This window comes from Natator depressus, chromosome 3, assembly GCF_965152275.1.
Source record: "Natator depressus isolate rNatDep1 chromosome 3, rNatDep2.hap1, whole genome shotgun sequence".
In the NCBI taxonomy this organism is placed as follows: domain Eukaryota; kingdom Metazoa; phylum Chordata; order Testudines; family Cheloniidae; genus Natator; species Natator depressus.
Window position 1 is genome coordinate 117,457,073 of NC_134236.1, and position 25,632 is coordinate 117,482,704.

Here is a 25,632-nt window from a genome sequence, read left to right on the forward strand (position 1 = left end):
CTATCGATGCCAGGGTTTGGCACACCGTTTTAGCCAGTTCTAAGATCGCCTTATTGATGGGGAGGCTGATTTTTTAAGAGGACAAAAAGTGGAGGATGACAATGAGCTGGTGGTGCGTGTCGGATCTCCTCCAATGGTACATGGAGGGTATCTGCTACTCTTTTCCCCTGCTCCTGAAACAGGAGGAAGTCATCTGCCATGGATGGTGATGCAGGCATGACCACTTCATCCAGCAAAGAGGAAGATATGGCTTTAGGTGTTATCTCCTCCTCCTCCTCCATATCCCCTTCTTGCTCCTCTGTCTCTTGAGGCTCTGAAACCTTCGATGCTGTGGCTGAGGGAGCGTGGCTGGAGGGTTGTAGGTGATGCTTGAAGCTCATGAGGCAGGCTGTCAGTGTGCCACCCAGCAGTCCCAGTATGGCCACTGTGGTGCCATAGGGCCTGATGGACTTGCCCACTGGTGGCTGTACCAAGATGGTGGTGGTGCCATCTGCTGGTACATTCCCAGACCCTACTGATAGTAGGTCCATATGGCACTCGAGAGGAGTACTGCAATACGCCGTCCGGTTCACTATCCAATCCCTCACTTGATAGTGGGGGAGGGCATAGCATGATTGAAAGGACATACCCGTGCCCAGCAATGGCTTGGTGCCATGAACTCAGTATCGAGGGGCAGAGAGTTGGGTGCCTCCATCATGCCTAGATCACCAGCTTGATGGAATTCTACTGGTACCGAGTGTCCCAGTATTGGGCGAGATGGAGACCTTGCCTGTACTGGTCTCTCCAGTGCCAGGTAGGCTATTATCGCTGGCATTACCAATGTCAGCACACATACCAGGAACATTTTAGGGCATTTGCCCTTATTTCTCAGTATCGAAGATTCGGTGTCCATGCCCAGAGAGTCCATGGGCCTACAGCAGTACCAGATACCGATGGTCACTGTGAGGCATGGGTGCTGAATTGTAGTCTCGGTGTTGGCAGTGCCGAGGATACCAAGTGAGATGGCAATCACTTTCAGCTATCCCGGTTCTCGCTGAGGGAACTCCTCTTAGAGGTTTAAAAAAAAGTAGGGAGTCCCTGGACCATTTCTTAGACCCCCTATCCTTCAAAGTCTAAGATTGAGGGGAAGACTCATGCTCATCGGAGAGCTGCTTCCATAAAGATGATTTTTGGAGGTGCTCTCTGTCCTAGTGGGATCTCAGGTGGAGCTGATGGCAGAGGGAACACTTCTGCTGGATGTGGCCCTCGCCGAGGCAGTAGATGCACTGGGATTGCTTGTCCGTGACTGGGATTGCCTTGTTGCAAGTGCGGCACTTCTCGAAGCCCAGAGAGCCAGGCATACCCTTGTGTGGGAAATGTCTTCCCCCTCCCCCTTTCAACAGAGGTTGACAAAAGAACAGAGTCCTTTCTTCTTTTCAGTTTGGTTTGTTGTTTTTTAAAAGGCATGGCCAAATAAAATGGAACAAGGAAAGAAACAAAAGAGGCTTCAAGGGAAGCTAAATTTTAGCAAAATAAGAACATTAACGATCCACAAACATACAGCAACAGCTCCATCTCTAGCTAGGGGTGGAGCTAGCTTGAAAAGCAACTGAGTACGATGACAGTGCATGTGTGAGCCCAACGGACACTGCTACCGAAGTTCTCTGATCAGCAGCGCAGGGACACAGCCATACCTACAGTGCAGCACCCATAGAGACTCAACTCGAAGAACCACCAGCTACTGCACAACTGTTTGAAAGAAAATCACCCTCTCATACAGGTTTTATGGGAAAATGAGTGTTTCCAAATTGGATTTAATTCTGTCCCATGCTATCCGAGTTCCCATTCTGCACCTAATACCATGGTATCTGAACACCTACGTTATTTTGATGCTTGATCTCCCTCCAATTACTTCTTTGATTTAATCAGAACTTCTTTCATGTGAATTAATGTTTTTAATCTTCAAAATGTTTTACAAATATCAGTCAGTCAATCTTCAACACCGCCAGGAGCTGGCTAAATATAATCCACTTCATTTTAGTTTCTCCATCTTTAAGAACAGATTAAGTGACTCAAGCAAAGGAGTTAGAGTCAGGATTAGAATCCAGGAATTGCTGGTTCCCAGTCCCATGCTCCAATCATGCCTCCCCTCCCTATTTATACCAAGTATCAGTCGCTGATGTTTGGCAGGTAGCTGAAGCCCCAAAAATTTAACTTTTTGCTTTAAAAAAAAAAGTTTAATACAACCCGACATTAATGTTTTAACTGTTTATTATTTCAAGAAAAAAGTTGTGTTGCTTATGTATATGGAAACTGTTTTCTAGTTCAATACATCAACAAACTTCATTTTTCATCAACACACACAAAGAAATGGGCCCTTGGGAGCACATTACGTCAAACATTCCTATCTGATTATTCATTAATTTGGGAAGACACATGTAAGGGTACAGTTCAAATAACACACCTCAAAGTGCGTCTACTTCCCCCACTCCACCACCAAACCACATTATAGTTTACAGAGACAATAGTCTGCTAAACACTACACTGATCTGACAACTACTTGAGTTAAGGTAACTGATATAGAAGTAGATGACATTTAAAAAAATATTTTCAACTGGAGACTTCTTAATAAAGTGGGGGGGGGGGGGAGGAGGGAAAGAGGGCAAAAGATCCAAAAAAGTATAAATTCTGAATATACATTGATTCCAATTTCCTTCAGCCTCAAAATGGTAAAGTGAATATAGTGCTGGGGTAAGTTGCGGGCTTGAAACCTCCACAAACTTAAGTTATAAATTTATATACATGGACAGTTACAGCACAAGCACAGCAGCATACACTTAACCTAAAACAAAGATTGCTATCCATCCTGGTATTTTTGGTTCATAGAATATCAGGGTTGGAAGGGACCTCAGGAGGTCATCTAGTCCAACCCCCTGCTCAACGCAGGACCAATCCCCAACTAAATCTTCCCAGCCAGGGCTTTGTCAAGCCTGACCTTCATCTTTAATTTTTCAGGTCAATTCTGCAAGAACTACTTAATGTTGTCACTTTGCATTGGAATCCTCTAAAATGCCATCGTGATACAACTTGATCTGGTGGTCTTGTGAAAAACTGATCAGATCATGCATGTCACATGATGCTGAAGACGACGACACGCCAAATATAGTTACATTGTACTGCACCACACTGAACAACATCACAAGCATTGCTACAGCATGAGGGAGGAGTTTGCCCTATCAGGCAAAACTAACAAAGGCAGATCCACCACACCAAGATCCCTCAACTCTAAGGTAGAGAAAAAAAAACAGCTGCATCTGTCTACCATGGTTGAAGATCTAGTCTGCACTGTAACATATATAGGAGTATTATAAGCTACAGGAGAATTTGGGACCCTAATCCCAAGAGCAAACTAAAGATGAAGCTATTATTTCCCATTAATGCCTGCACTGTTCTTCATTCACTGAACCTATGCCAAAGTCTAGCCATATCCTCGGCAAGATGTTCCACAAGTTTACCACCTTTCCAGGTGATTTTTGCACAATTCTCCTTCATGGTGACATCTTAACTTTTAAATTTGTGCCACCGTTTCTGTGGCTTAACTGGAATTTAAAAAGCAAGTGTATGTCCCTTTAAAATTTCAGTCAACTAAAGTGTCTGCTCCCCACTTTAATGTATGGAAAGCCAGAGATACTCAATTTGATTTTTTTAAAAAGTTCATTTTCTGACAGAACACCCTTTTAATCCAAGGTTTTAAAAAAAAAAAAAAAGTTTTTTCTGCCCCATCTACCTGTTGAGAAGGGTATTTTAGGCAGGCTCAAGAGCAACAAACATACATGCTCAGAGGGGAGCCCCTCGCCCTTTTCCTCAGAGCACACACTTGCCTGTTGTCTCTTCAGTTACAGTACTGCTGCAGGTGTTCTTGATAAACACCCTTCTGAAAAGGCTAGGGGGAGGATATACAATCAAAACACAAAACTGATTTTGCACAATGAACTGTCAAATGAACAACGTAAACAAACAGAAAAAATAGATCTACTCTAATTTTCACGTATACTATCTTAGGGGTGGTTTACTACAGCAACAGACAACATTTACAGATGGAAGTTATTTTCAAGTTGACAGTGTCCTTTTAATATCATCATTAGCTCTCATCCTTCAATGTGGTCCTCCTTTAGATTTTCTTTGATGTCCTTTCCAAAATGACATCTTAGCCTCAGACTCTCCTGTATTCAGTGGCTGGATGGGCCTAGAAAAATCTCAGCGATTGACAATCTGGCGACCATTTAAGGAGAAAGATGCTTCAAAGGCAACTTTCCTTTCTTTCTTTCGGGGTCACAGGAGTTCTTGTGGTATGCAGTGGAACCAGAGGACACTCTTGAAAGAGGTCGAGAAAAAAAACCATGCTAGGCAGGACTGGGGGAAAAGAGCAATCTTTTATAAAGGCTCAGAGTGGGAAAAAAAGCACCAAGATCCTGACAAGGCCATGTTGTGGGGTATAAGCCCAGTTGCATTTACTATGTGCCAAGTCACGTAGGAGTAGATTGTGGGAGGTGGAAGAAGTCTTCATAAAAGTATGCTTCTAACAGTAATTATGGATTGTTTTTTGGCTTTTTAATTCGGGGGTTAGGGGGGAAAAAAGTCACTTCAGCACAAAATACCAGAATGCATTAATGCATAAAACTGTATCTGAAGGACCTTGGGATGGTAAGATGGGGAGGGAAGGAGGAGGAAGAGGAGGAGACCTTCTCCCTCACATGAAAAGTGAAAGCGCTAGCAAAGCCATGAAAAGCTGACTTACATCCAAACATGAAGCAGAAACATTGGAGCACAAAATTAAGGCTGATTTGATACAATAATGCCTTTCCTAAAACTCAAAAAAGAAATTAAGGTGATGACAAAAGACACAGCTAAAACACAGGAACACCTCCCCCCAAAACTCCCTCTACCCAAAAAAAGAACAAGGACATTTTAGTTACAGCATATGAACTCTGTCTAATGCATTAACTTGAACTGTACTACGCAAAAGTATTTCCAGAAATGGGTCTGAGGTCAAAACTTTTGTCTACAAAGGAAATTAGGAGGAAATTGTAGGAGATAAAACAGCTTTAGGTTCTGGCAGTCATCCAGCTTTGTTTTATTCTCATATTATAATAGTAAGGAAAAAATGCCTTAGGGTGGCTGCCACATCCATTATTTCACTCAGGCCAATATACCGTACATTTGTTAATTCACCAGACTCTCTCCCTTGCCTGACACACTATACCCTACCCCCACAGCATGAGTTATGTTTCAGTTCTTCCGTTAAGTGAAGATTAACGTTAAAAAATATTGATATACAAAAATATTTAGGAAAAAAGCCTTTGCTATTGTACAAATGTTTTGGCTGAAGTATTTGAACAAAATATTTATAAATTCTGTTGATGAAACACAGTTGCTTTGTTATAGGATATCCCGTTTGTCGTTGGTTTAATCGAGTACAAATGATCTCTGTACCATCTTTCTGAAACAAGAATAGCACATTTCACATGGAGTAAAAGCTCTGTCCATTTTAAGAAGAATACACTCAGTGCAGCAAACATTACATAATGAATGGAATGTAGGCCAGTAATGGCAAAAGAATTGCTGAGCATTCTTTCCCACCATTCTCAGTGATGTAATTGTATATATTTCTGGCTCTAGCTCATAGCATTACATCAAACACCTACTCAAAGTGTGTCCAAATCATGGCTTTTAAATAAACTGTATCTGTAATACTGTACCACCAATACAGACAGCAATTTATCCATTCATTCCAGAGCAGGTCTACATTTAAAACCCATACATACCATTATACAAAGGGAAGGAGGGAAACAGCTGAAATTTCAGATACAATGATTTTTTTTTTTTAATAGTCCTACCATCAAAATATTCCTTAAATCATTTTTAAAAGGTCTTTTTATAAATTATCTACAAGAGTACAGAGTTCTATAGTTTTGCTAGTTTATGGAGAAGAGATGTGGCTAGCCTAATCCAGTTTGTATCAACAATTATTAACAACTGCCATTTCCACAATGTCATTTTTTATGACCAATGCACTGTACTTGGCAGTTATTTTCTCGGTAATGTGTACAGTGACAGGAACCATGTGATTTTACCTTAGTGCCACTCAAATAACTTCATTCTTCAAATGTAACCCATAATTTAGTACAGGGGTTCTCAAACTGGGAGTTGGGACCCCTTAGCGGGTCGTGAAGTTATTACATGGGGGAGGTCGCGAGCTGTCAGCCTCCACCCCAAACCTCACTTGGCATCCAGCATTTATAATGGTGTTAAATATGTAAAAAAAAAAAAAATTAGTTTATAATGGGGTTCGCACTCAGGCTTGCTGTGTGAAAGGGATTACCAGTAAAAAAGTTTGAGAACCAGGGATTTAGTATGTTAACAGACGGGAAAAATATGCAAACACTTCTGAGATGGCACTGATTTGAATTAAAGAATCTGCTACTGTTTCATTTTCAACACAGTAAGTTTCTTAGACCACCTGTATGTTCACTGAATAACTGACCAGTGCACAGAGAAGATCCACCGCCTCCAGAACCAGTTCCTGGTGTCCAATTCGTGAGATACCCAACTCTTCAAGATCTTGATGTGAAATCTGTAACAGCTGTTCACCATTTATCTTCTCCCGTTCAAATTTGGGGACATACTGCTGCAGGCAATCATCCAAGCCTACCAAGAGCGTGAAAGACAAGCCAATTAGATTTTTTGTTTTATTGTAAACAGCACAAAGAAATGCTGTCACCAATATATGTAGCATTAGATTATCAAGCAAACACCACCTGACATCAGGTTGCATATTGGCAAAAAAGGGAACAGGTGCACCAAACAGTCTGGTCTGCAAAACAGATACATGTCTAACTTGGAACATACTCTCAATTGAGTGCACGCTCCAGGAGTGTGCCCAAGTAGATATACTCCCCTTCATTTCAGATTAGTGGAGGACTGCACTCCTTATTGGGGTATTTTCAACTGGGGAACAAGGCCTGTTGCAACTGGTGTTCCGTCCACCCTGAATCGGTTATTAGAATTGACCCAAGACCCTTACAGAAGAACACAGCAAGTAACAATCTATACTATTTAGCAGCCAAGATAAGCTATGTGCTTTATAGGAAGCAAGAAAAATCAAGGCCCGTCATACTTTGAAAAAAGTTCAGTTTAAAAAACAGAAACACCATGCTGAAAGGAAGGGAAGCAATATAAAGTCAAAGTAATCAAGATGTTTGACATGTCTCAATATTTCCATGATTTATAGGAGACAAATTGCATTTACTATCATTCCCTGAATTATCCATTCCCCATTACAAAAGTTGAAGGCCCAAAGTCAACACGAAATCTAGTTAGCTTTGTTTTTATATTTAAAAAGAAAATATTTAAAAGTAGTTCCAGGTACAACACCTGCTATCTGAGTTCCCCTGTTGATTTTTACAATTATAATTTTCCTAGTTTTACAAAAATAAATAAATTCCATCTCTTGTTGCTACATGCAAGATCTTTAAAAACAGAGGAAACTGACTATGACAAGGAACTAATGAAAATCAACTATACATCGTGGAATCAAATGAAGAAAAAAAATCTCCTCCCTAATGCCTTACAATTATAACAATCTTAAATGCTAGTTGTAAGAATAGAAGGTAAAAAAAATATTCGAACAGAAGTGTTTTTAAAGTTGATGGGGTCCTCTTAATGTCCTTCTCCAATTTGTAGACATAATTAAACAGAATAAAGGAAAACAAATCACCCTGATTCAGTCAGCTTTATATAGATGCATCGGTGTGACTGACAAAATACACGGCTAGACACATGAGAACTACATATTTGAAATATAGCCCATATATATGACAATTGTATAACATATACTGTAACTGTTGACAAGAATGTATCAATATGTTTTCAAGAGTTTAGTGTTAATATTTATTTTTCCTTCTTCATGGAGATTGGCGTGGGGGTTCCACACATCACCAATGGAAACAGTAATAATGAACTAAAAGGAACGAGGAAAGATGAGAGTACGGAGTACACTCATCAACTTGCAACAGGTGACAAAAAACCAAGTGTTCCAGACACATTGGCTTGCCACACCCATATCTGTGAGAAAATGAAAGATGACTTTGCAAATCAAATGCAATGTGTTCATACAACAGCAGCAAAGTGTAAAGTGACTACTGCCGTACAATTTCTAGCCACAGGATCCTTGCAGATTGCAAGCTTGGAACTTGTTTAATGCACTCAACGTGCTCTGATGGCACCCTACCAGAAATGAACAGCAGCAATGGGCACCACTGAGATTAGGCAGTCTGTCCCCTTCCAAGAACTGTGCATGCTTAGTTGTTGTGATATGTCAAACCCTGAGTGGATGTACTCACACACGACTATTGACATACATGTGCTTAAAAAAAAAAAAAAAATCAAGCTGTTTTGTGCTGCCAACACCTGCATTAGTGCCCAGATGCAAGTTGGCTGAGCACAAATTGCCCAGTGCTCTGTCTCCTATTAAAATTGCCGTCTATTTTGGCGAGTTCTTGAGGGTTCTGAAAATTGAGTCCAGTGTTTGCTTTCTCCTGTGTGTGCCAAATTCCCCTTTGGGGTATGCAAACTATTTTCCCAGAAAATCTGGCTTTCATTGTTTAAAATATTCAAATCTAGATTTAAACAAATCTAAACCAAGGCTAATATACAGTACACATATTTGGCATTCCCCATTTTTAATGCTTGTCCTGTAGACCACTGTTTCCCATCACTTCCCATTGGAAGCCCATAGTTTCCATTACAAATTGTACAGACACCTCAAGCAACTAAATTTTACTTGGACTGCTAAAAAATTTTCTTCAAAATTTCTTGGACACAATATTTGTGTTCCTAGTATCTGTCCTGGGTGCTGACCCAGTTTTCTTGACGGATTCTTTGGCTTTATATATATATAAAAATAAATGAACTCTACACAAAGACACCAGACACATTAATGTGCACAACCCCATGAGAAATAGAATTGTGCCTTTCAGTTTCCTTAGGGCTTTTCCTTATTCACATTTTCCTCCTCTTGAATATATATCATCACTCAACATCTATTTCTGAAAATATGTATTTAAAAGAAAGATCCTGTGCTTTTCACAATAACCCTTAAGAACAATACTTTCATGGTCACTACATGAGAATATTTGTAAACTGAAATAATGCTACCAAATTATATGGCTATTAATCCAAAACAGTCAACCCCAAGGCAAAAGGATTGTTCATGGAGGGAAACACGCTTAAGACCAAAGTCATGAAAAGGTAATAATTTTTATGAAAAAAATCAGAAAACGAAGACCTTGAAACCCAAACTCTTTTATAGCAAGTATTCACACTGATTTTTTTTTCTTTTTTGCACTAAGGAACATGTGTGAGATTTTTTATATTTTAATTGAGATTGCAAGCAGATTTATAGTCTATTGTTTAATTTTCCATAGTGTGAATGAAATATTTATGTATGGTATGTAAGCCAAAAGAGCTCATGTTCCCATAATAGGGCAAAAGAAATTTCAGACAAACTCATGTAAAGCTGGTTAACAAAAGAATTTGGAAAACATCTTCAAAAACAGCACTCAAATGCATCATGTGATGGGAATCTTGCTATATCAGCAACATTCCATCTCCTCCAACCATCTGAAATGTTCCAGATTCTATCAGCTTTATATACTTAGTTTGTGCAATGCAGAGATTCTCTTATACACTTCAGGTTTTCTCCATCTGCAGAACCTGGATGCTTCAGAGAACTTGGATTTTTCAGAAAGCTTAGTTCTTCAGATACTTTTTAGATGCAGGGCACTTCAAAAGGAATACAATATTCTATCTCCTGCTTTCCAGTTCAGTTTCAGCAGATTTACACAATGGACAGTAGCATCAAAGCTACACAGAATACACGTGGTTCTAGAAGGAAGGGCAAAACATTACCTGTACGGTATGTGGCAAGGCAACTTTATAAAAAAAAAAGGTAGACTAGCTTATGGCAAATTAATGAATCATTCAGTATCACATCCAGGGCCAGATTCTGATCTCAGTCACACTAAATAGTTAACTCCATTGATTTCAATGAGTTACTCTAAATGTATACCCCTGTAATCTAGAAAAAATGTAGCCCATTTGGAAAAGAAAGCTAGTTTTCTTCAGTGTAACTAGAACTCCTCTTGCGTCTCATAAAATCCAATTCAGAATATGAAGTTGGAAAGAGTCTATATTCAATGTTATAAACCCACTTCAAATATGTCTCTAGAACAGTGGTCCCTAAACTGTGGGGCGCACCACTAAGGGGGGGGCGGGGAAATGGAGAAACATTCAGGGGGCACGCAGTAGGGTCTGGTTCAGCTACCATGGGGGACAAGGGGGCACGTGATGGGGTGTCAGCCTCCATAGGAAGTGGGGCGCATGCAACAGGGCCCAGGTTAGCCCCAGCCCAACTCTGGGCCAGGGCACAACTCCACCCCCAGCTACAGTTCCACTCTACCCACTGCTCCAACAGCTGGCCAGTTCTGTCGTCATCCCCAGTTCAGCCCCCAGCTCTACCTTCAGCCCAAGCTCCTCTGCTGAGCCAGCTGTGCATTAATGGAGAGGGGCAGACAGCTTCCATTATTGGGCAGGGGGGGGAATGAGACAGGAAAAGTGTGGGCACCACTGCTCTAGAACCTCAAGTAGCACTCAGCGAGGTATGGGATATGGAAAAAGGGATTATAATAGATAATGATTATATGTGGTATAGCTTTATAATGTGTACGAAAAACCAAAGAGGCTACACATAAGAGCTAACCTCTTTTCCAGTTATTTTAAAAAAAAAAAAAATCCTAGTCAGGTTCATGTTACTAATATCCTGAAAACCCTCCAAGGAATCCTAAAGTATCTATTTAAAATGTACAAATCTTTCCCCTTACTTTTGGGAGGTGTGGGGATGTGCAACAGATGCTCAGAACAGTCTAGACTCTCTTGTCTACAATAGCCCTTCATCACCACTCAAAACATCCCAGGAGTTACTTGATATTCTGTATCCATGCAAGAAAATTAGGACAATATTTGAGTCTACGGATTCATACTGATACCAGTCATTAGACGATTATAGCTAGTTTCCAGTCTCAATTTGTCATGATTAAGGAGATCATTCTGAATCATAAAAAGAAATCTAGAGAACTATTAAAAGGAAAATATAAAGTTGTGTGACAGCCTTAGTCAACAGTTCACTGTGCACAGGGAATTAAAATTTCCACTATTTAAAAGACCAGACACTCAGCAATGAAATGATAAATTTGATTCTAGGAATATTGGAGGACAAAAAGGTTTATCAACACAACATAAACACATATATATGCAACAGTGATTTGTTTTGCTTAATCTGTATGCTGGGCCGATATCAGACAATTTAATTAGGACATAGCATGGAAACGGACTGAAAACTTAGAAACTTGTACCTAGTTTCCCTTCTGTAAAACAAATTATCTGATATGCTAAAGCTGTTAACATTAATATAGCATCTGGCTGTAAAAGAATAGCTGAACTCTAGTGCTAACTGGAGAAACCAATTAAGCGGACACCTAACACTTTGGATAGCATTTTAGGTCTCATGTTGACTGCCAAAGCCTTATCTGTTTCCTTGTCACTTTCAAGCAAACATTCTGAGGTTGTAAAAATCTGACCTTCATAACTGAGGATATTACGGTCTTACTCTGCTCCATTACTTCAGCATTTACTGCAGCACTGACACCTACCATTGGGAAACTACCCCTGGAGGGGGAAGAATCTCTCTCAATCCAATCCTCTACTGGTTTTAAAGAAGGTCACTCCTTGGCTAAGAGCCTCACTTATCCCATGTTTTGGTGATACCGTAGTGTTGGTTTCTTATATTTGATATTATGTTTTCATTAATCATCATCATTTAGCCCCATTAATTCATTTTAACAACTCCAGGACTGAAAGGAATGGAAGTTGTAGAGGTTATAGGGACCATATGGCATCATTAAGATAGGTGAGGGTGACAGAGTAGGGAAGCAGCAAGTAGGCTTAGGGGCACCATAGCAGGTAGATGGAAAAGGGAACAGGACCTAGAAAAGCTGCAAGCCAGCTCTGTGAAGCTACAGAAGCAGCTCAAACTGAAGTAGCTAAGTGCCATAGGGTTGAAGAGATATATTAGAGGGAGGTACGACAGAGCCAGCTCAGAAGAGAGTCAGCTGGCTCTAACAGAGGCAGGCTGCAGCACAGTGGAAGTGCTATGTTACAGATAGGGCCCTACCAAATTCATGGTTGGATTTTAGTCAATTTCATGGCCATAGGATTTTAAAAAAACATAAATTTCATGGATTCCAACTATTTACATCTGAAATTTCACAGTGTTGTAATTGTAGTGGTCCTGACCCAAAAGGGAGTTGTGGGGGAGGGGTGGGGGTGTCCCTCAAGGTTATTGTGGGGGGGAGGGGGGTGCGATACTGCTACCCTTACTTCTGCCTTGCTGTTGGTGGCAGGGCTGCCTTCAGAGATGAGCAGCTGGAGAGCGGTGGCTGCTGGCCGGAAGCCCAGCTCTGAAGGCGGCGCTGCCAGCAGCAGCAGCACAGAAGAAAGGATGACACGGTATGGTATTGCCACCCCTACCTCTGTGCTGGTGCAGGCAATGCACTGCCTTCAGAGCTGGGCGCCTGGCCACTAACCGCTGCTTTCTGGCCAGTCAGCTCTGAAGTCAGTGAAGAAGTAAGGGTGGCAGTACTGTGAACCCCGCCCCTCCCTTTTGGGTCAGGACTCCCAATTTGAGAAATGCTGGTCTTCCCTGTGAAATCTGTATAGTATAGGGTAAAAGCACAAAAAAGACCAGATTTCATGGTCCATGATGCATTTTTCATGGTCATGAATTTGGTAGGACCCTAGTTATGGAGTGATATCACTGATACCATTAGCCCCATGCAACCCATGGAATGATGCAGCCACAGAGGTCTTCAGCAAACCAAAGAGTTCCTTTGACAGGTTTTTTGTTTTGTTTTTAAAAGGAGCAAGTTAAAATTAATTTCAGTGTTAATTCATGTTCCCTCCCCACCCTACCCGCAAATCACAGTTAGCAATAGGTATTCAGCACCTGCTTCTGGGTATTTCTTAATTGTTATGTTTGATTTTCCATTCATCTTGAATTATCTAAAATATTCTCTCTCACTTTGAGTATCATCAGATTATACCATTTCTTAGAGGGCTTCTTGGATTTGCTAAAAGAAGATACAAGCTTCCAGGAGATCTTTGAAAAAATTTCTAGCACAGGGGTCAGCAACCTTCGGCATGTGGCCGCTCAGGGTAATCCGCTGGCGGGCCGCGACACATTTTGTTTACATTGTCCGTCCGCAGGCACAGCCCCCCCGCAGCTCCCAGTAGCCGCGGTTCGCTGTTCCCGGCTAATGGAGGCTGTGGGAAGCAGCGACCAGCACAGCCCTGCAGCCCGCGCCGCTTCTTGCAGCTCCCATTGGCTGCGAACGGTGAATTGCAGCCACTGGGAGCTGCAACGGGCTATGCCTGTAGAAGGTCAACATAAACAAAATGTCTCACGGCCCGCCAGCGGATTACCCTGATGGGCCGCATGCTGAAGGTTGCCGACCCTTGTTCTAGCATATCAGGCAGAATAAACAAACCTCTTTCAATGTGTGCTTTTGGCCGTACATGTAAATTGCCCCACTGTCAGTCATGGCACAGTCATTATCTCATCCTAAGTATCACATTACAAAAAAGCCAGGAAAAAAAGAATCCATAATAGACTCTCTGCTGCATAAAAATAACTTTTATAAAACTCCTACACCTTACATGGTCAAGTTTACTTATGGGCATATTAGCTCCTCCAAATTTTTGTCAAATCATTTAAGTAGGTCTTGGTGATGCAAACAAAGGTCTGGTGCTGTATGATTAAGTCTGGGTTTACTGGCTGCTGACGTTGCAGAGAACAGCATGACCTGGTGTATGGGTTCTTTCTTCTCTCTCCTTGTTATTCAGAGATGGGATTGGAAGGATTGCCAGTGTTTGCCTGCCAGCTTGGCCACACCTAGGAGAATGCCTCCCTTCTCATTTCCTCAAGCAGATCACAACAGGGATAGGAGAGGTATCCAATCTTCAGCTTTGCTAATGGACACCTACTGTCTCACTAGATCCCAGTGCACACCTTGTGCAACGATCGTTTTCCTTGTATATGATGGATATTGTATTGTACATAAAAATATTTGACCTGAAAATACACCAGACCCTCGCTAGAACTCGGGATTTGGGATCCATGCATGGTACCGCGTTATAGCGGGGACCGCGTTAAAATGAATTGCAATTAAAGTAATTAAATTTGGGATCCATGGCCGCTGCTGCATTATTTGCGACTTTCCGCTGTATAGACGCGTGTTCTAGCGAGGGTCTGGTGTACTATTTTATTAAAGTTTGCCCAGAAATTAAATCCATATAGTTCACATTCACCCATAACTCTATTACAAGTTAAAACCAAAAGCTTTATATTTTTTATATATATATATGTGTGTAACAGGGTGGCCAAATTTACCGACCCTCTGAGCCGCATGTGACAATCTTCAGAAATTCAAGAGCCAGAGCACGCCTGCCGGGGGTCCAGCCCCATTGCAGTTGGAGCCCCGAGACAGCCCCCATCCCCACTGGCAAAAGCCAGAAGCGACGTGGGGGGGGGGGGGGTGAGCAGGGGGTCACATGCCTCCCCCAGATTTTTGTCAGGGTTTGCTGGCCCCCCTTAGTTAAAGGATGCCACCGGGCCCCCTCCTTGCATGGCAGCTCCTGCAGCCGGCAAGCTGGGAGCTGCGGCAGTAGGGAGAGGTACTGCTTTTGCTGCTGCATCTCCCCATGGAGCTAAAGCAGTGGCCCCTCCTTACAGCTGCCAGCTGTTAGCTCTGCGTGGAGAGACAGCGGCAAACACCTGGGAGCTGCAGGGAGGGGCCACTGAGGGGGGGGAGGGGCTCAAGCTGTTGGGGGGGGGTGAGCCTTTAAATTGTGCCCCCCACCCCCACCACACACACACACTCAGCAGGCACACTCATCTCTGGCAGAAGCCCCTAGCCCCACCACCCTGCTGCAGGGTAGAAGCCCTGAGTCTCCCCCTCCCCGCAGTCTGGTAAGCGAAGAATTGGGGGGGGGGGGGCAACACGGTATGTGGGGCTCCGCAAGCCGCACTTTAACTGTAAAGAGCTGCAAGCAGCTTGCGGTTTGGCCACCCCGGATAAAACTTACCACCTTGACCAGCACTGGCATACTTGTCATTTTGAATTAACTGAATGGCTATCCAGACTGAATTACCTCTCACCCCTTAGACTGCATCTATACCAAGCAGGTTTAGCCACCACAGTAAAAAGAATGCATGGGCCCGTCTACACTGGTGCTCCAACCACTGCTACAACTGGTGGAGCAGCATCTGTGATAGCGAAACAGTTAGAGGCAGTCTTTCTGGATAGTATGCATTAGCAGGGCAATAGAGGGAAACTGCCATTCCTATGTCCCATGCTGTACCTATAGGGCTGATTTACAGGTTTGACGATGCAGAGCCTTAGGCAAATATCAACTTTTTTGTTGTCGTAAAAAAGAAACTATTTACCCTTGTCATAGCTTTGTTATTTAAAAGAACTAAATACGTGAATATTTACCACCACAGAGGCATAAGATCCTTCCATAATCTCAAATAATTTATTAAAAAAATGAAAAGGGCTAAAGGTTTAATATTGAACTGTAGCATGACAATTTAAATGAGAAAAATACAGCTACAGTTTCACACTCCAGTGAAAAAGGCTAGCTAACATCAGGCCCTGTAAATAATGCTACGAAAAACAGACAGGGGTGAACTGCACAGCTGTTCATGCAGGTTTTAATCCAGGTTGCGATATAGACAGCAAGCAGTAATGCACTCTGGGATTTATAGGTCTAGATTGAAGCAGGATTTCTAAATGCAGAGTTTTCACCAGCAAGACAAACATGTAATCAATAGAGGCAGACAGTATCAGAGCACAACATTGTACTGAGTGAAAGACATCCCATGGGAGAAATGATGATTTAAAGACCTGCGGCCCATTCCCAGGGAAATCTTGGCTAAAGCTCAACCAAAATTCATTTTTAAAATTGCTCACTTTCAGAGAAATCTTAGACATAACAAAAGAAAGATCCAGGGCTCCAATAACGTTATCTTCAGCTAGAGTTATAAGTCATTGCCATTATTTTCCATAGGGATTTTTCTGTTATTTATGGCCTAGGTTTAAGATTTAGAATTACAAGCAAAATAGAAAAACCACCAAAACCTGGAAAGCTATATAAATAGAAAAATGAACTGTACTGTCACATCAGTGTTTTTTTTTAAAAAAAAAAAAAAGGTAATGATGTAACTTAATTTGGCTTTAACCAGAATGACTTAATAAAAACATTTGGCACGAAGATACGGATTAAGAGCCAACCATGAACCTTCGTCACACCCGACACTGAAAAATAGGTTATAACACCTCCACAAATGTAATAGTACGAGATCTAAAGTGCAGCTGTGTACGTTTGCAAGAAACCATTGGCTATACACTGAAAATATAGACATTGCTAGCAGAGAGAGATTCATTGTAGTACACACCCATATATCTCAAAGGCTTCAGAAGCCAAAAAACCTGTCAATTGCATGCATCCTGCATAAAGATCATCCCCAATCATTATATCTGCACATGCTGGCTTGTTTTGGTTTTATTTAGCATGTGCATACACAGAGAAAGAGACATACATGCTTCCCAGTATGAGAAAGCAAGGACTTCTAAAAGCAATGCTATGCTATTCATCTTATTCCTCAGCCCAATCAATTTCACACATACTGTGGGTAACATTTGGACTTGATCCAGGAATTATTGGGTGAAATGGCCTGTATTATGCAGAAGATCAGACTAGATTATAATAATGAACCCTTCTGGCCTTAAAAATCTATTAATCTGTATTACACACATTTATAAGACTGTATTTACCTGTTTACAAGTTGTACACAGTGACACTGAAAGATGGCCAGAGTTACCTACATTAAATGGTCATTTTTCATGCGACAGGTCATTTGTTCACAATTCAACTTAGTCACATAAAAGCAAACAAAGCGGCACTACATATCATTGCGGTAGGAACATCAAGAGCATCAGACTTGTGCATTATGCAGGACGAGAACCAAAGAAAGCTCTACAAGTTGCTCAGTTCCTTCCCACCTCTCTCTCTCTCTCTCTCTCTCCCCCTCCTTTTGAGGTTTGAAGGCAGCTAGCAAGGACAGCATAATCTTGGGGATATGCATGATTTCCTTCATTACAGTAATTAGTTTAACACAAGTACAGACAAAATTGTCAAGGTTAGTTGAATAATATTAAGCACCTGAATGCACCATACTTTAGGTACCTATTATGTGGCCTGATTTTCAAAGCATCTGGTCACCCACCCATAGCCTTTGTCTCAGGAAAAGTGGATGCATTAGGTTGGGCTTAGTTAATACATGCTAACTAAAGCTGACCTAACTTCAACCTTTTTCCTAGTGCAGTTGTAGGAAAGTTTAGGTCAGGATTACCTAGCACATATTAATTGACTTAAAGTTAGCCACTTTTCCTAGTCAAGACAAAACCACTGACTTCACCTTTGAATAGCAGGTCACTTCAATAGCTTTAGGCACCATGGTCGAAACTGGCTCAATGAGGTAGAAAAGATGAGCACACCCCTCTAAGGATTTACCACTCAAACTTTAGTACCCAGACTCTTCCCTGAGATACTGAATACTCAACTTGTAACAGGCAGAAGCACAGGAATTACAAACAAGGCCCACATCCAGGTCTCAGACTGCTGGCAGCAGGATTTGCTGCTGGCAGCTCTTCAATGCTAACTCCTCACTAATTCCAACCTCCACCAAAACCGGGGTAATTGACTAGAGCAGTGGTGCCCAAACTTTTCCTGTCGCACCCCTCCACCCCACCCTCCATTATTGCACGGCAGGGGAGCTTGGGCTGATGGCGGAGCTAGGAACTGAACTGGGATGGGGGAGGAGCCGGGGTTAAAAGGTGGAGCTGTACTAGATGGCACTTCATTCCCACCAACCCAGGCCCCACCACACGCCTCCCGTCCCCCCCAGTTTGGGGACCACTGGACTAGATAGAGTCAGAAGCAATATCTAAGCATGTAGTAACACACACGTACACAAACACGTGCACATGACATGAGGAAACAAAATGCAAGTGTTTGCATCAAGATTTAAATTTCACTGGACGAGGAGGAGGCGGCTTTATGAATATACATTCTTGGGCTGAGTCACCTAACAGCCAGCTCTGGCATTTGTCTAATCTGTTACATATGGCTAAATCTTAACCTTTCCACACATTAACAAGTTTAGTTTAGCAAACTTAATAAATCAGATGAAAGCAAAGTGTGTCCACATGTTCACAGCAGACACCTGGCATTTTTATTTTCAACAAAAACCACTTACAAAAGCCAACTTTCACCAAATACATTCAATATACATTAAAATAAAGTATACCTGCACTGCATAGACTGCCTGGGCTTGCCTCATAACCAACACCACAAAGCGGCATTGCTGACAGCATTATACATGGCTCTGTAGATTAAAAAACAAAAATAAAAAACCACCATATTTGTGGCAAGATACAATTCACCTGCATCCCTAACTTGTGTACAGAGTGAATGAGACAAAAATCAAATGAATGGGCACATATCCTAGCCCTAATAACGCATTTCCAGACTTTTTATTTAACTGACATACAATACTGTTTAGATAGCCGTGGGTGATGTAAACCCAACTGCAGCACTGTTGGTAATACCCAAACATTTCTCCACAGAAAAGGCGGACGGTGGGGGGAGGCAGAGCTCAAGGGAAAGGGGAGACTATATCTTCTAAAGAAAGAAACATCCCTTTACATTTTTTTTAAACATAATTAAATGTAGTGTTTAAATAAGTCGTCATAACCAGTGCCACTGACATGGATATACTGCCATCAAGTCAAAAATGTGACCCAGATCTGGTTACATTCTGTATCTTTCCCCAGTTCATTATCACTGTATTTAACAACAATCCACTCATTTCCCTAGAAAAACAAAAACAAGAACTATCCATACACACATTCATTACACCCTACAAAATTTTCTGTATGCTGAATACCAGGTTTAGGAGAAGAACTTGTTAACAGTTTCAGCCAAGCTCTTCCAACAGTAATCTGAAGTAATTGTTGTGATGTAGCCTACTGTTTATCACAGCCTATTAGTGAAATCATCTGGCTGAACGAAAATACATGGCTGGGAAACTGTCCGCAAATAAATCGCTTTTAACATGGTGACAGAACAATTATCAAAAGCAATTTTATGCATGTGTGTTTTAAAAAGGGGAGGCAAAACAGAAATCTTCTATTAAAAGATATGCCAGAAGTAATATAGATAACCATCTTATAGATATATCTAACAAGACCTTACAGATTGTGCCATGACCAGCAACACCCAGTCAGAACAATTACCAAAATCCTGCTTCAAGACTGGTAACAGATCTCTTAAGAAAAGTTGCATTGATTTAACTATGGCCTTGTCTACACAGAAAAATTATACAAGTTTAACTAAAGAAAATTTTAGTTAACTCAGTGCAACTTGTGCATTTAGACTAAACCACACAGGAGTTCTCTCCAAACCCACATACCTCCTCAGTTTAATGTGGTATACAGACTGATTTTAACCTCAAAGGACCCTTCTAGTTTACCTTAAATACAAGGCACAATCAACAAGGCTACAAGTCCTAGTGCACTACTTTCAACATGGCTGAACATCAGCATGATCTTCTCTATTGGCTTCAGCAACATAATGCATGATCTTGATTAACTACATTTGAGTTTTAGCTTTTTTACTCAATGAACCATTCAGTAACAGAGATCCCTTTTCGTAGATCTCCTCCTATATCAGGACCGCAACCCTATTCTCCACGTTTTTTTTTATTTTAGAAACTGCCAGGAAGAACTCTGCTCCACAGAGGGCTTGAAAACTCAGTTATCCAGGAAGAAGAGAAGTTTTCCCCAACTGAGTGGGGTCAAAGAGCCACTGGATCCTCCCCTAGCAGCTGGATGCAAAAAACAGAAGCTTGTGCACAGGAATAGAGTGGCATGAGCATCACTTCTGAGTTAAGGCTGAGTCTAGACTAGAAAAAGCGCTTGCATTTTAAGACATGTTAGTTAACACATTTTAACTAAGTTTTAAACTGACAATTACCCCTAGTCTACAGAGATGACAATCTCACTCTGAGAATTTTAAGGAAGTTTATGAAAAAAATAGGGAGGAATTAGGGAGGTTGCTTGGAAATTGACCCTGCCCACTCCTGACTGTAGAGTGACTATCTGAAAGGAGGCAAGCCACGGGCTATGTTCTTAGTGCCCATGTGGACCCTGCTGGTGCACTCTAAGTACCTATAGCGCATTAACATAGTCCAAGTAGGCTAGGCTGGTGAATCCAGAAGCACCTCAACCCATTCATAATTACCACAGCTTGCCTCTTACATCTCCTCACTGCACAGTCTGCACATGTGCAAAAAGGGCAGTGGGGAAAGAATGCCCCCCCCACCAGCTGTGGCGCCACTTGCTATATTCATCGGATACAAGCAGTAGTGAGCGACACCCATTTTTATACATATAAAAATGTGTGCATGCTTGCAAAATTTGTAGATTTAAGCCTTAACTAGTCATATCATAATTACACGTAAAAATTGGGAGGATTATGTAAAGTTAGGGAGGGCTGACATTTGAGTGCAGTGTAAAAAGGGTGAGCAGTGTTTAAAAAGTGTTAATTAGTCATAGGCAACCCTAGACTCTTCCCCGTGAAACAGGGATCATTTCCAATAGTGCAAATGGCAGCTCTGCCTAGCTACACTAGGGCTTTTACAGGCGCTACTATAGCGGAGGCTGGCCATTGATGGCTGTAACTGGGGATAGCCCCTGGTATACACAAGGCCTTTGTTTCCCTTTTCATACCATTTAGGACTTTGTGGAGAGTGCATAGCATGCTTAACCACATGCATTCTTCTGTGTATAATATCTAGTAACAATTAGCTGAGGCAGAGACCACCAGTGGGAAAATCATTCATTTCTTTTGCAGGTAGGTGGCAGCAACATGAGGTCACACCAAGTTGTTGCTTCCAATTTCAGGTTGAGCATTCTGGTCAGTCAACTCACCCAAGACCTTCAAGCACATATGAGCAGCTCATCCAGTTTCCCTCATCTGAACCAGGGTTTTTGGATCTCCTGGGCTGCTGAAGGTTCCAGGAAACTTACGAGGAATTTTCCTAGGCTATTCAGTGGTGCTGACTACCCCGACATCAGCTTAGAGCTCCATGGACAAATAGTTAGTGCAGTAACATTCACAATTTTTCTGAACTCTATAACCAAATTTCAAGTCCATCCCATATATATCCCTATATGTCAGAGTCCATTATACATAGCCCACGTTGTACAATATGAAGCCTAGCACCTTGTCACCGAGTGAACATTTCCCAGAATTCTAAGCAGTGGATCCACAACAACTGGGGACCATAGCAGCCACCAGTGCCAAGCAAGCAAGATCCAACAACACTGGAAGACATTCCCTCAGCCACCAGCAGTCACTATGTCACAAAGAAATCTGTAAGAAGATGTCACTGCAACTACCAGATACAGAAGTTTTGGCTAAACTAAAACAACACACAGAGAATTCAGTTTTCCTCAAATTTTGCCAGCTCACAACCATACTGAATTCAACCTTTTCACACCACTCAGTTTTATCATATGCACAAGGCTCAAAAGAGAACTCTCCCCCCTCAAGAGTGGTCTTTAAATATTTCATCATTTCACTTTCAAAAATGAGCTCAAAACACTGTCCCTACTTAGAAAGGTTTCAGAGGGGTAGCCGTGTTAGTCTGTATCAGCAAAAACAACGAAGAGTACTTGCGGCACACTAGAGATTAACAAATTTATTTGGGCATAAGCTTTCGTGGGCTAGAACCCACTTCATCAGATGCATGGAGTGAAAAATACAGTAAGCAGGTTTGTTCCAACTTAGAAAATTACTCCCATGGTTATGAAAACCAGAGCATTTTTTTTTAAATGGAAAACAAAGATTTCTACAAAACAAACAATAGGCTTTGGTTTCCTGTAGTGACTATCATATTGAAGCCTTATCCGCAGTAAGAACGGTAGGCCCTGTAATTCAAGTGGTGGAAAGTGCACACAGAGCTCAGGCCTTTTTAATCTCTGTGTTACCACCACCATAAGTGCTGTTGACAGAATAGTGCCTAATTCAAGTCTACACTGTGGACTACATCATTGTCGCCATCACCTGAGGTGAATGCTAAGTCATACAACAGTGTCACATTCTTCAATATAAAACAATTGGCTAGATATCAGATGCATGTTATGCACTATATACAATCATGCAGCCTCACACCTTAGATTCCCAAGTTACTGGGAGAATAGGTCAGTCAGGACACTGAAATGGCATTCAGCCTGCCTTGAGCTTGCACTAAAGAGAGGTGGAACATCATTTTTATGCCTCATCAGAGAGAAGTTCTTCAAAAGAGCCCATCTCTCTCCCTGCTCCAAGTGCTCTGATTTTACACTGAAAAGGCAAAAAGATCAAGTGACATTTTAAACAAAACCTGCTAAGAGAGGCAATGAAAACACATTTAGCACCACCCTGCCCTATTTTAATTCTCCTAGCTCATCTTATTGTGAAAGTAAAGCTCTTGAGTAAATCACTATGGGCTTGGCTACACTTGCGAGTTACAGTGCAATAAAGGAGCCCCAGGCGCACTAGCTCACTACCCGTCCACACTGGCAAGGCACGGAGAGCGCTCTGACTCCGTGGCTACAACGCTGCTGGTACTCCACCTCAGGGAGTAGAATAACGTTTGCTGCGCCCCCGCTGGAGTGCCGCAGTGCCAGTGTGAACAAGGTGTTGCATTACTGCCCTCTGATCTCCGGAAACATCCCATAATCCCCTTAAGTCAAGTGGCCACTCCTGTCATTGTTTTGGAATTGCTCCAGGAATGCGGATATGCCCTTCGAAAGCTCCGTTTCTGACAGCCCGCTGCTGATCTGCTCCAAGACAAAGCAAGTCATTAGTGCGGAATGCTGTGAGAGACAGAGAGGCGGGAGTCTCCTGCTGTCTGAACTTACAACACAGCATGTTGACATGTTCTCAGTCCCCCAAAAACCACTCCCTCTCTCCCCACGTACACACACACTCCCTGCCACACTCCACCCCACCTCCCGCATTTGAAAACCAAGTTGCAGCCACTTGCATGCTGGGATAGCTGCCCACAATGCACCGCTCCCAATGCCGCTGCAAGTGCCACAGATGTGGCCACACCAGTGCGCTTGAAGCGGTCAGTGTGGACAGACTGCAGCGCTTTCCCTACTGCGCTCTACGAAGGCTGGTTTAACTCAAAGCGCTCTACATCTGCAAGTGTAGCCATACCCTACAAATACAGCCACAGACTGAAACACTAGGAGCAGGAGAGGGGTGAATCTTCCTATACAGCTTAATGGTATGTTCTCATCAAAACACACAGTTTTAACAATGTAAGTGTTAATACTACCTTTTAAAACAACCTTGTAACACCTAGTTTGAGTCGTCACCATACTATTAATGCAAGGGAAGGCTTGCCACAGTTTTCAATCAATGCATGCATATCTATATCTCTCTCACACACACACACAGAGTTGGTGTTTAGTCAATTCCTTTGTCTCTCTGTACAGTCAGTCTGTTTTTCATCTGCTGAAGAGACCTTTATGCAAACAGGATTTTTTTAATCTTTACTTTAAAGGGGTGCTTTTTTAGAAACTGGAATTTTTTGTATAGTGATTTTAACATTTTAATTGGCAGTGTCTCTAAGATTTTGTGCAAACACAGAATTCTCAATTACACACATGTTCGAGGGGATACAGTATCCTATAAATGGTTGCTAGGATAATCCCGGGGATGGAGGAGCGGGGGGCATGGCAGGCGTTGTGTATTTTTGTGGTATACAATACCAAGTACAATGGGGCCCTGATCCTGACTGTAGCCACTTGCCACTACTGCAACCTCAACATTAGGTACGAATAATAATAGTTGTTCTGCTTATTCTAATGTTGCAGCAGTCACCAAAAGATCATCTATTAACTTAACAGAGACAAGGTGGGTGAGGTAGTATCTTTTATTGGACCAACTTCTGTGGGTGGAAGAGAAGCTTTCTATTAACTTAATCACTGCAGCAACAGGCAGCGTTTTCGTCGCTTTTCTCAAATCTAACTGCTCTCCTCAGTCTGCTTGACTTGTAATTTAATACAGAACCATCTTTTAAGGACCAGTTATTGCTGGAAGCCCCTCCAGCTATTTAACTTTGAGGACATGGATAACTACCAATCAGAATATGGCTTAAGCACACAGAAGTTTTTACATAGTCATGTTTACACATCTGTTAATAACATTAACAGAATTCTACATTTTCATATCTTAGCGCTATAATGTTAGAGAAAGAGTAAGGAGGAAGAGGAGGGGCAGCACTGCACAGAAGTAGTTCATCCCAAAGGTAAGAACGAGACAGAGCTAGCATAGACCAATCAGCACTGAAAACAAGAAAGGGGTCTGGTACTTGGCCTAGTTTTCTATCCAATCCTCCATCCTCTACCTATTTCTAGAGTCACTTAAAAGAAAAAACTTGTTTCTCTTTCGGTTTCTTATAAAATTGTTCTTCTAGGTGTTTAATGACTAGGGGTTTTTAGTGTCATTCATAATTTTCTATTTGATTTAGCCTTCTATTGGTGCTTAGAGGTCCTACATTGTCCATTAAGAGGTATCCCAAAATACTGAGTTGCATGTACAGTCCTAAGCAGAAGTGTGACTTGAGGGGAGCAGTACCCCAGCACAATGTTATACAACCTGCAGTAGTTCTTACAACGTTCTTTTATATAAAAAAAGAGATACACAATCCATAAGAAATCCAATGCAGAGTGATCCTGGATCAAAAATAGCAAGACACAGGGAGAATGGAAGGTAGACAGGTGGGAAAAGGAGAACTATGTTGCATGTTTACTATTCTAAAACACTTATAGCTTTGTTAGTTCTCTTTTTTGTAACAAACCTAGCTGCCTTTAACTCTCCCTAACAAAACAGTATTGTACCTCTAACACATTTTCTAGGTTGAAAACCATGTTGCTAGAATGATATATTAAGCTCTCTCCTTCCCCCAATCTTTTATAGGAGTAATATTCACGTCTATCACACAGTGGTTTTATTAGTGCTACTAACTCAAAACAAGTAAAAGGCTATAAAATCCCTAGCAAAATTAGAGTGTCGGTTTTGGTGGGGGTTTAACCTTGCAAACTACACATCACTTTTTAAAAGGTTGCATCTGTTCTGGATAAAGTCTGTATAAAACTAAAAGGCATGGAAACTTATGGTGACTGATGTATCCGCTAATCAAAAGATATTAAGTTTGATCCAGAAATGTTGTGAGCTTTGTGAATTCAAACAATATGGAAAGATTTAATTTTGACAACAAACTCACAGACTGGACGGTTTCCTCATTACCCATTTGTCTAAGCTAAGCATTGGAGGGCCTTATATTTTCAATCTACCCAA

General features: G+C 41.7%; 1 protein-coding gene across 1 annotated transcript in view; it reads right to left on the reverse strand.

Annotated features, from left to right (window-relative positions):
- CNKSR3 (CNKSR family member 3) overlaps window positions 1-25,632 on the reverse strand; it is a 96,278-nt gene that overhangs the window by 44,774 nt on the left and 25,872 nt on the right. The window contains exon 2 of the mRNA XM_074948648.1: window positions 6,524-6,687. Within this exon, the coding sequence (XP_074804749.1) occupies window positions 6,524-6,687 (164 nt within the window). The remainder of the gene's footprint in view (window positions 1-6,523; window positions 6,688-25,632) is intronic.